General features: G+C 35.6%; 1 protein-coding gene across 3 annotated transcripts in view; it reads right to left on the reverse strand.

Annotated features, from left to right (window-relative positions):
- Positions 1–349: 349 nt before the first annotated feature.
- The window catches only part of LOC143364453 (synaptic vesicle glycoprotein 2B), an 81,990-nt gene continuing 69,605 nt past the window's right edge, over positions 350–12,734 (reverse strand). For all 3 annotated transcript variants that reach the window (XM_076804799.1, XM_076804800.1, XM_076804802.1), the window contains exons 5-10: positions 12,137–12,461; positions 9,571–9,692; positions 5,320–5,558; positions 3,993–4,434; positions 2,108–2,395; positions 350–874 (exon numbers count right to left, since the gene is read on the reverse strand). In XM_076804799.1, the coding sequence (XP_076660914.1) occupies positions 819–874; positions 2,108–2,395; positions 3,993–4,434; positions 5,320–5,558; positions 9,571–9,692; positions 12,137–12,461 (1,472 nt within the window). In that variant the 3' untranslated portion in view covers positions 350–818. The remainder of the gene's footprint in view (positions 875–2,107; positions 2,396–3,992; positions 4,435–5,319; positions 5,559–9,570; positions 9,693–12,136; positions 12,462–12,734) is intronic.

A 12,734-nucleotide genomic window follows, 5' to 3' on the forward strand; every position in this document is an offset into this window, starting at 1 on the left:
TCTTACATTTCTTTTTATATTTGAAATCATTGCAATTGTTAAATTTTAAATTAGAAATATATAGGAGCACACAATGTACAATGGTAATTAACGTGAACGAAGGATGAAACATACAGAAGTATGTAATAAAATGTTCTCGAAAAAGGATCTCTACTTATAAGTGCTGTATCTACATTTTACGTTTATCATCAGTATACAAAATCCACACGCTCTGAACATTCTAAAACGTTTCATTGAGGCGGGCTTAGTGCTTTGAAAATATATAGAAATACTTTGAACACTTTATTGCTTTATAAAGAAAGCATCGTACTAATTCAAGTTAGTATTTTAGTTTATTTTTTTCTTAAAAAAATTAAAAAGTGTCTAGACAGCTGTGAATTCGACACAATATCTGTGATTGTTCCCAGAATTGAAAACGGTCGAGGATTTTTAAATGAGTGGTTATAAAGATTGCAAAAAATGTTTAATTCATAAAAACAAAAGATATGTACAACTTATAAGTCGTAGGCTTTCTTAGTTGGAATTCATTGTTCACGAAGTGACTTGGATTATTTTTTCTAAAGTGTGATAATTCTATACTATCATGACGTGTATCTCCTAAGATTTCTGTTTCATTACCGTTAGAACTTGATGTGTAAAATAGGAATGTATGTTTTGATTATAGCAATACTGCTGTTTACAAAGTCATCCGTTCATAAACTAAATTTGTGTAGATACATGAGCGTGGGAGCGCCGGTTTCAGTGCGTTTAAAATTTTCTTTAAAAAATGTATACATGACTGTACATTGAATTCGATTTGATAGAATTCTCCACTGGTGTCAAGAAAGTGGTTCACGAGTTGTGTTTGGTAAGAATAAGCACAATAATCCTCCACCTGAAAAGGAAAAGCAAATATTTAAAAAACAATACTATTTTTTCTTCTTCCTGTTGAGAAATGAAATCAGGGGTATTTACTACTTTATCAGTGTTAATCAGTAAATTTTCATACTTTATGTATGCTGTGCTCTACTCAAAGATAAGAGAAAAAAGGTGGTATAGTTTATGTGTCACAGTTATACCCAGTTAGCCAAATGCTGTTTCGAGCAAACTTTAGACAATGTTTGTATCACACTTTGCGAGCAAAAGGCTTGTCTATTTGGTACCAGACCCTGCTTGGAGCAGAATTTGGTCCTTATTTTGTATAAATTTGGTACTTGTCGACAAGTTCCTAGCCAAATGCAGAAATAGATGGATGGAAAGAGTGCAAAATTCCATGCCAAATTGGGGCCAAACCTTGGTCTTGATTTGGCATTGAATTTTGGCTGCATACTTTGCAGTCAAATACCGAGCCTAATGCCGAACAGATGGATCAGAATTTATACATAAATTTGTGTAGAAAATTCATAACAAATTGCTTATTGGGATATATCGGTGAGGTAATACTAATCCAATGAAAAAATCTTTTTGTTTTTAATGACTTTTTTATGGAACTGTTACGAACATATTTGTGACATTTTTCTGATTAAAATGAGACCACACATGATAGGTTCTGTTATCAAATGTTCCACTGATTCGTTCGGATAATCGAGGTTCTACTGTATCGAGAATTAAGCAAGTAAATAAGATTCAAATTGTGTCGTATCCAGTGCCAGTTTAACCAGAAAAATGTCACAAATATGTTAGTAATAGTTTCACGAAAAGAATAATTATAAAATAAGAAAATTTTGTCACTGAATTAGCATTGTGTCGTTGCTACGCTAACGTCGACATTAACAATGGGAGATCAAAATATAAGGTAAGGGACCCAATTACTATGGGGATACCAATTACTGTGCCTATATTATAATTATACTTATTTTTAAAGCATAATGAATATTAAAAAAGAGATATATAACATATATATATTAACTGATTTTAATGAAAAAAATTAATATCTCTTTTTTAATATCCAATATCTTTTAAAAATAAGTATAATTAATATAGGCACAGTAATTGGTACCTCTACAGTAATTGGGTCCCCTACCCTAGTGTTTGTACACGATATGAGCAACATTTCGGTCCCGAAGTTTTCACATATATCGAGACATTATACTAGTGTCTGTTGTAAATTTTTTGTGGAGGAACCAACCAATTAGAAGAGCAGCGACGATGAAGGTGGGTGCCGGACAGTACATGTCCAGAAGTTGAGCTATTACAATGTTCCCAATAATACCACCAAGACGTGCCGCGACCATGGAAATAGCAATTCCTGTTGCACGAAGATGGGTAGGGAAAACCTCGGTTATTAAACAGTCCAGTGCTGCATTTCCGCAGCTTATCACACCGCTGAAGAAGGCTGACACGATCAGGTTCTGGTGCTTGTTGTACACGAAGTACAATCCAATCGAGCACAATCCTGACGAAAATGTACTAAACACTGCAGAAAATATATAATCATCAGTTTCAGTTCTGCGTTCTTCATTCTTTTCAACGTCATTTTTCACTCTTTATTTACTAGTTCGGTGCACATGAAACCGCCGTTATAAATGAGAAAATTCACACGAAAACAATTTTTACTTTATTAATATTGAATACTTGTAAAAGGATTAGTTTGTGCACAATCTTAAATAATTATAGTAACACGTTAGTCATCAGTGCGTCTGTAGTAAACAGTAATGTTCGTTGACAAAGTAAATTCCCTGAGAGTGTTTGTTAATATAGCAGCATTGTTTTTGAGCTAGTCTCCTTGAAAATGTTTACTCAAACTTCAGATGTACTAGAAATCTGTGGAAAATTAAATAAACATGGTAAACAAATAAAAATTTAATAGAGGAATAAAATTAATTTTCTGATCTCATCAGCCAGTTTTTACTTTCTCGGGAACCCTTCTTCTATAGTTTGCATATCATCTTTACTAATAGTGCTGTCATGAAACGAAACACAAAAATTTGCAAGTCAATAAATCAGAACATCGGAATATTAACTGAAAAAAAGGAAATACGGATGTAGGAAAATGATAAATGCGGAGAAAATTTTTTAAAAAGTTTAGAAGATAATATAAATATTTTACTATACAGGGTGACCGGTAACTAGTGATACAACTGAAAAAGGGGTGATTCTACATAGAATCCAAGACTTTGTTTACGAAAAAATCAAGTTTTTAAATTCTTCAAACACGCGCGCTATTGAATACTAATCGTCTGACGCGTCTGTTCATGACCTACTTGTTCTAGTTAGTACAGATGCTAAGGTCGCGAATTCGACGAATTTTCGAAAGTCGATTTTCTCGAAAACAAAGCCTCGTATGAAAAAATTTAATCCTACATTTTCGACTTATTTTTTTATGTACCGCCTTTTTGGTTGTGCTACCGATTACCCAGTATAAAACTATACGATTATTTGTACCGATAGAAGTTTTAGCTTCTTTTAAAAAATGATCTTTGTCCTGTTCCTTCAAGAAACTTTTGCATGATTTTGCATGAATTACACACCGTTTGTACATTCATTACATAACTTCCATTGTTACGAAACGTTAAACATTTGTGAACTGCAGTCCCATATGCACCAATTCCACAAAATTGTGCATTGACGTTCAACGTCAATGCAATCTTAACACCTAGTTGGTATCGCTGGGTCTCCGACGACCATTAGATTATTGATTTTGTGATTGCTGGTCAATTAGAATATATGCTGCACGTTTTTGGCATAAAATGTAGCTTTGATATAAATGTATTTTGTTTCAAATCCTGAGCAATACATTTCGTGGTATGACGAGTGTACTCGTCATGCGTAAAAAGTAGTTAAAATTTCCTGTTGAAATTGCAATTTTGGTAAAAACTAAAATATATTTGTAAACTTCAAGATGTTTGATATATTCCATATTACTTAATTTCATATTATAACAGCCACGCATACTCTCTGTGTATACTCGTAATTGCTTAATTTTTGCGACGCGATTTAGGTACACATTTTTCGAAGAGGTCGCAACAGTTAACTGGTTAATATGACAAATAAGATGAGAATTGATTACCCACCAAGGAAAAATTTGCGGCCGAGACGATCCATTCCCAAAACAGCGACGATATTTGCGGGAATAGCGGAGGCTACAGTGATCAACGATTCCATAAAAACCGAGGCACCGATTTTATCTGAACAGAGGTTCTCGATTTTATGGGAACCTTTTTGAACCACATATTCGGTCACTTGGCATATCGATGCGACCTCGCCCGGATGGTCACGATGGAATTCGTCGAAACGATTGAACAGCTCCGGGAACCACATCATTAAACCATAATAACCGATGTGAAAGGTGAAGTTGATGATGATCGAGATTATGGTGAAACGAAGAATCGGCGAGACGAATAGTTGTCTGCTGTTCTCTACGATGTCACCGAGCATTGTTTTACATTTATTCTTCTCGACACCAACCTTCGCCGGTTCTGGCTCTTGGAAGTCATCGAGGATTAATTCTTTTACCTGCCGAATTAATTTTAAAATAAGAATACTGATAGTATCTATAACAATTGGGGGAGTTCCCTTAACATTTTGACAACCGGAATATTGTAAACACCTTTTAATTGTCGCCTCAGCGGCGGCAAAGAAGTGCAATGGGTTAACGCCGGACAGTTGCTATATCTTTAACATTTAGAAGTTCACCGAGCAGTTGTATCGTGTAATTGGTAGAGGAATAAAAATAAACAATAATCTTTTTTCGATATAAGACGACGAATTTTTTTTGCAACAAAAAAATCTCTATCCCCTTTTCTTCTTTTGAAGTTGTCCGCTCGACACCGCTTAATGTTAGAACGAGAGGGTGTCACAGCTATTTTTTTCCAACGAAAGATATCCCTGCACGACCGACCACTGTATGGTCTGCCGAATTTGATTGAATCCATAAACTCTTGACACAGTCAACAACAATGTCAAGCCGAATAGGTACCCTTATCCACAATACGGCCAAAGCCGCCCCGAGCCATAGTCTTATATCGAAAGAAACCTGTAATCACGTTTTGTTACGTTCCTGTCGCGTATGAACAGCTAAGGAGATCTGCTGATTGTCGCGGCTCACAAGAATTCGGTGATATCTTCTGATAAGTATTTTTTTTAATTATCTTTCTATATATTGCGCAAGAAGTGATTTTAATAAAAAATTTCATTCATCATTATGACAGAAATGTTAATGATTTTCCAAATTATTGTGGTTTCTAATATTGTTAATTCATAAATAACGCAGAATAAAAAAATATTATATTTTATCATTTGTTTAAGGAAAAGCTTAAATATCCGGCACTAGGAGAACTCCCTCCTTTTAGGTGGCGCAATTACGCGACTCATCCCGTACACTTATGTGTATAAACTTACCGTGTAACTTTCACGCGGTTTGCCAGTGTTAATGGCATATATCCCGCGGAAGATCTCGAGCGCTTCCTCGTATCTTCCGCAGGATAAGAGGTATTTAGGGGATTCAGGGAGCAGCAGGAGCAGCCCCGCGACGATAAACGACGGAGCAGCGCAGATCAGCAGGAAGATTCGCCAGGAGTTATATGTGAACGTAGAACTCACAATGCCGATTTCGTTAGGGATGATCAACCATGCTAAACCTGAAGAAAAACGGTACGATTTTGTTTACGTGTAACCTACACAAGAAACGTATAGTATTATAAATATTGTCGAATACGATACAACTTCTCATAATTTGTCAGCGTTTTTACAAGGTGATAGCGTAAAGATTATTACCATTTACCTGATTTATAATAAAGAAAAAAGAAAAGAAAGAAAACATGCTGTGAAGAGAGTACAAAGTACAATAAAAAAGTAATAAAGTTAATGAAGAGCTAACGCGGTTAGATGAACTCTCTGTTTATTATTATAAATATTACAGTTTCTACTGGTGCGACATTATAGTATATCGTATTGGTTAAGTGTCACACCAACGCTCGGAACGTTACATCAAATAAAAACAACTTATTTAACAGTACAAGAATAGAAAAGGCAAAGTTTATCATACCTAGCACCATTCCTACCGACACTTCACGTATACCTATTCCTACCGCGACCGGTCAAATGACCGGTCTTTAGCACAACTTATATTTTTTAATATAGAATGAAGATAATAGCCAATTTGACAGTATAAAAATATAGTTTCTTTTATTTAGGAGTATATAATGTACATTTTATTCGTTTTCACCGCATTTTTTACAAATAAGACGGTGTAAGAAAATCCGAGGTTCTGGACCGCTTCGGATACCAATCAGGCAAATAAACACCGCGAGGCCGATAGGCGAGCGAGAACTGTAAACACTTTGAAGTGCCGTAAAGCAGTCCCTGGAATGCACTTTTCGGCTAAAATCATGTCACAACTGCATTACCTTTCGTTTGTAACGACTTTATAGTTTCGGAATTGAGTCTTTGAAAGAATACTATTACAAAAAGATATAAATCGTTCTACCGGTCAAATGACCGGTCGTGGTAGGTAAGACAGACTACAAATTTTTCTCAGAAAATAAACAGTAAAAAAAGAAGTGAATATTGAAAAATGTATTGTACGCATATTTTAGGAAAAGTCGTGAAGTTTAAACGCGATTCAATTACGTTGTATTTCTAATCGAAATTTTACAAACGGTCATTTGACCGGTTGCGGTAGGAATAGTGCTAGACTACGGATTTTTATGCAAAATAAAAATAGTTTGTATTAATTTCAACCTACAGGATCTACATTGAGATTCATTTCTTTTATTAATAATCGTAATAAGCTGGAAATAAAACAGTATTTTTAAATTCATGAAATGTTTTTTCTGTTTTGCATTTGTTCTACTAATTTTTGTTATAAATGCATAGAATCCGCAGTCTAATCATAACAAAGATTCTTGTAACATTCTCACTTCTCGTAGATCCTAATAGATTTACTTAGTAGATTGTGGTAAAAATTGATTTTGAAATTTCTTAACAAATTCTGTTGTTCAGTTATTTTCAATATCTTCTTCTCATTGATTAACGAAGTAGAGAATTACAATCAGCTAATTATAAAATTGTCGACTATATGTTGGTTTTTATTTAATCACAAATGTCTATGTCTTGCAATGTGTCACAACTAAATCGTTAAAATTAGAATATATTTATATTTGCAACCGAACGAAGTTATGTAAGAACCCAATAAATACGATAGAATAGAACAGACGTAGCTGTTGTATACCCGATAACCCTAGGCTCTAGTTAAACACCAGCGCATCATGATAATCATGCCATAGACACGTCAGCCAAAACCCTTGAATCATCAGGACCAAACAGACCCTTAGACTTTGTCTCTTCCACGTCATCCTTTCCACAACAAGCCTTTTCTACTGCCTTCCACATTTTCCTCTCAAAAACTACATATACAGGGTGGCCCACATAACTCTGAACAGCTCAATATCTCGAAAACTATGCCATCGATTTTAAAGTTCTTAGTCTTAAATTGCATGGAACTGAAGGACCTTTCTGACTACATAAACGTGAAGTGGGCTCCCTTCCCTTTTAACGGGGGAGGGGAGGTACCTTTATAATGTTTGAAGTTTCGAGTTGTAGGTACTTGAAGCGCTCGGAAATAGCGTTATGGAATTATACGCGCTTGAGTCCTTTGCTTATTCGTGAAGAAATAAAATGTACTTTAAATTAAATGTTCAAAATGTCCACCACGGGCTTGTAAACATTTATTTACTCGAAACATCAAAGTTGTTCTAACATTTTTTAACATTTCGGGAGTCACTGAAGCGCAAGCGTCACGTATTCTTTGTTTCATATCCTCTTTTGTCGTCGGTGGTTCAAACATAACTTTGTCCTTTACATATCCCCATAAGAAAAAATCTAATGGTATTAAATCGGGGGATCGAGGAGGCCATTGACGAGGTCCCCCACGACCTATCCATTTGTTCCCAAATTTTTCGTTCAAAAATTGCCTGGTGATGATTGCAAAATGTGGAGGAGCGCCGTCTTGTTGGAACCACATTTCTCTTCTAACGTGCAGTGGCACATCTTCCAAAAGCGCAGGCAAATGATTTTTTAAGAAATCACAATAACTTGCAGATGTTACAGTTTCTTGAAAAAAATAAGGTCCAATCACAAAATCTCCTATTAGGCCACACCAAACATTTAAAGACCATCGATGTTGAAAGGGAACACATCGCATCCAATTTGCGTTTTCCACGGCCCAATAATACAGATTATGTCTATTTACATGCCCTGAATTCGTAAAAGTCGCCTCATCGGAAAAAAGTATTTTGCACAAAAAGTCATTTTCCACAACTCCCTGCAGCCACTCACAAAATCTTACGCGGTGATCGTAATCTGCTATCGAAAGCTCTTGTGATAAAACCATGTGATATGGATGATACTTTTGCCGTTTCAAAATTCGTTGAATTGATGAACAACTAATATGTGATGTTTGTGCAAGTGTACGTTGACTAATATGAGGATTTAATGTAATTGCAGCAAGAATACTGGCACTATTAGGTTTATTGCGAGTTTTTTTACACAATTCACCGTGCTCGTGAAGCCGCTTTTCTAAATTATGAAATGTTGCATGACATTTTTTGATCCTATAACGTTCAAAAGCATCACTGTTGCACGCCGATAATTTTTTTGGCATTCACCTAACGTTAATAACATATTAATAAACTCAAGAATTGTAAATATTATTGTTTGTGTTTCTTCATGAATAAGCAAAGGACTCAGGCGCGTATAATTCCATAACGCTATTTCCGAGCGCTTCAAGTACCTACAACTCGAAACTTCAAACTGTTATATCTCATCATGGAAGTATCTGACAAAAAAATGTTTCAGACAAAATTGACTTGTTTTTTCCTGTAGAATCTAAATATGTAACATTCTATAGGGGGTTCCATTAAAATTACAAAGATACCTCCCCTCCCCCGTTAAAGGGGAAGGGAGGCCACTTTACGTTCATGTAGTCAGAAAGGCCCTTCAGTTCCAGCAATTTAAGACTAAGAACTTTAAAATCGATGGCATAGTTTTCGAGATATTGAGCTGTTCAGAGTTATGTGGGCCACCCTGTATATAGCAGCCCGTCGAAACAGAGTCATAGCTTCTTCTTGCATATTTCAGTGCAGAAGGTTACATCGCTGTACCTTGAACTCGCCACCGTTTATACCCTTAAATAAAACTCTTCTCGATTTTATTATAAACTGTTGTACTCGATTTCCAAACCCAGAATCCAACATAGCAATAACACACTGAATTTGCTACTTCAAATTAGAAGCAAGTAAAAAACGATACATAATTTATAATTTGTTTGTTACTTTGATATTGGTGGTAGTAATTAAAATAATGTTGCATTTTTCACGTACGACCATTATTTTATTATAATTGGTTTCCAGGTTAGTATTGATGAATCAATTACGATTTATAAAGTATTATAAGTAATTTGTCTTTGATAGCATATTTTTACATTGTTTTTACAATTCAAGTTTAATCACGTTTATACGTTTCTGCAATTAGTCTGTATAAATTGTAGAGATGGATACTATCGATTTTAAAGTGAAAATTTCATCAATTTAAAATTTGTTTGCAAAATATTTTAAACAATAAATATTGTTATATTAATATAAGTAAACTTACCAGCGACAAAGAGGTTCCCAAGTGTCCAGAAGGCAGCCATAAAAGACAACATCGAGCCTCGCTTAGCCTTCGGCTGGAACTCTGCAAAGTACGACCAGATGACAGGTCCACTGCCTCCGAGGCTGAAACGACAGAAAAACGATGTTAAAACCCTGTATTTTGAATTGATTAACACCAGATGACAGGTCCATTGCTTCCGAGGCTTAAAAGACAGAAACATTATATTTAAACTCTATATTTTGAATTGATTAACACGTTGACTGCCAAATCACAATCCCCAAAAATCCCAAATCTTGAAAGTAATTTAGGGAAACTGAAACTGGGTACTTAAAATTGATTAACCCTTATGTCAATAACCTGAAACCTGGGTGCCCACATTGAATTTCTTTTTAAAGTTTCTTTAATATTTTTGTTGATAAATAGGACAATTATTGTACATTTTTATGTTCTTACCGGGCCGATGCCAGGCCCTGAAATCATCAAATCTCTGATTTTTTCTGTTACAAATTATGTTTATGATTAATTCTAGGTTTGCAAAAACGAGACTGGTCATTAGTTGTAAAAGATTATCTATATAAACGCATGTTTTTAAGTACGTTACGTTTCGTAAAAATCAATTGTAAAAATCAAATTCGAAAACATGAACAAGCGTCATTATAGGAAACAAGATCAATATTACAGTTCTTTTAAGTCTGTCTTTAAAAATTCTGCTGACATTTGATAACGCTGTGCAATATCAAAACCATTGTTTGAAATTCAGAAAAAGGTTTCAAATTGTGTTACTATTATTTTTTTGAAAGCATAATGAATGACTGATAAATTTTTTCTTTGCGTTAGCTATCGACGAAATTAGTAAACACAGCTCCCAACGGCTTCCAGATGTAAACACAGCTTGTGTAAACAGATTAAATCAATATCGCCACTCTTTTCCTACATCGTACCGAATAAAAAAGTTCGTCATTATTTTGAACCTTAATCGTAACCTTCTAACAAAGTTTTATAGCTTATATGACGTATTTTTAAAATATGCTGTTACAAATTTTCCTACAGAAAACCTGCACAAAGAAAATTTAATAATCTGGTATCGAGTGATTCAGTATGGTGTTGGCATTAATGTCCAGACTTTAAGTAGTTTATGAGTTTATACAGGGTGTCCCAGTATTGCTGGTACAATCGTGGAGGGAGTGATTCTACATGAGCAAATAAGTGGAAAATACGGAATAAATTTTATTCCATATTTCTGACTTATTTTCTCAGAAAAATATTGTAGAATATTGTAGAATCACCCTCTCCACGGTTGTACCAACAATACCGGGACACCCTGTATTCTGGTTGTTTCCGAAATCAAGACACAAGATGATGTTTTTGAGAAAAATGAGTTTGAAGATCCGTCGGGTTTGCGGGTCCTAGTGCAGTATTCTCTCCGTAATTGTCATATCTTCGGGTTTGTCGAGAAACAGTTCTAGAAGAGGTACTACACTCTTTGTAGTCTGCCGAACGATTGAAAAAGAAAGTCGGACGAGGGCAGCTTCGGGGGTTCGAAAACGTCAAAAGATTCATGCTAGCTCATCCTTTTAAATTCAAAAATCAAAATTCCTTCTTTTTGGTTTTTTGTCGACGAAAAATTTGCCCCCGCATTCGTCTAGTTTTTCTGATTATGACACCAAACACGACATAATTACGATCATAATTACTTCTGTAACAAGCGATTAAAGTTTCGGACTTGACATTTACGGCAGAGGTACATGAATTCTTAATGTCGCTTGTAATACACGTAATTATGATCGAAATCGTTTTCGGTGTCATTTGAATCAGAAAAACGAGACGAATACGATGGTAAAAGTTTTGTAAAAAAAAAATAAGAAATTAGAAAAGTTGCAATCTTTTGTTTCGCTTGCATTAGTGTGAGTTTCTCCGATACTCGACCCCTCGCTGGCACGGTCCTCGAGCGTGTTTACCGCTTGACTGGTTCCAAGGGCGATCCCCCCAGTGGTGGGAATACAATTTTGACAGTTGCGGTAGAGATCTTTTTAATAGTTATGGAGAGAATACTGTATTTGGATGAAGTCAGCCGATTCCTATCTAATAGCACGCGTACTTGTTGAATTTTCAAACTCTTTGTCTTACTTTCTTACCTTTTTATTAAGAATTGTTAAGATCCAAACCAAAAAAGTAAGAAATTATCTTTATTGCATGATTATAATTATTAGACATTTATGACAAAAATGAGTAAAGCAGTGGACACATTCAAAAGATTTAAGGACATCATTGTATTAGTTTCAGCTTAATAAGATAATTAGAAGAAGAGCAAAATTTTTATTTGGCTTCTGTGACCTGCAATCAATGAGAACATTTTTTATTTTGCATAAAGCTCTATTCTCTTTCCTTGTCTACTGTTTCGCTGAGCTCGAGGCACTAATAACGACAAGGGAAAAGTGGGGATATGGGTAGTACAAATTTTAAGCGTTATAGTTGTAGTCTTCAACCGAGCACTACTGTAATTCCGCGCAAAACTTCAAATGGGACACTATGTATAAACAATGTACAAACAATTGTGTATACTTACGCAGCACCGTTGAGAAAACGGAAGAGCATGAAGAGTTCATAAGACTGGCTGAAGCTGGAGGCCACGATGCAAAGGGCGTTCGTGAACGAGATGGCGATGAGAACCTTCCGACGGCCCAGGGCATCCGCGACGGAGCCCCAGGCGTACGCGCCGGCCATCATGCCGATGAAGATGATCGAATTTAGCCATCCCTTGGCTTGCGTGTCGAGTTTTAGGTCACATTGTGCACTCGGCAGTATGAAGGACATGGAGATCACGTCCATCTCCTCGCTGGTGCTGACGAAGCCGCATACCGTGAGGAGGAAGTAGTGAAACTTGCCATAGTCTAAACAAACGGGAAGTGAAATCAATTAACCGATAACGGCGTCTCCTTCATTTCGAATATACAGGGTAACTGAGCTACAGTGTGGCACCTAAATCACATTACTACTTGGTACATGACAAAATGGTTGAAACGAAAGTTGCATGGTTTCAAGAAAAACAGACAACAGAATAATTAGTTTCGTTCTGTTTTCATTAATTCTAATGGAGGACATTGTGAGCATTACTTGCATTAACAATCACTTATTGAGAACATCTCGGTAACTATTAGTTGTTC

This window comes from Halictus rubicundus, chromosome 2 (genome assembly GCF_050948215.1).
Source record: "Halictus rubicundus isolate RS-2024b chromosome 2, iyHalRubi1_principal, whole genome shotgun sequence".
Lineage (NCBI taxonomy): Eukaryota > Metazoa > Arthropoda > Insecta > Hymenoptera > Halictidae > Halictus > Halictus rubicundus.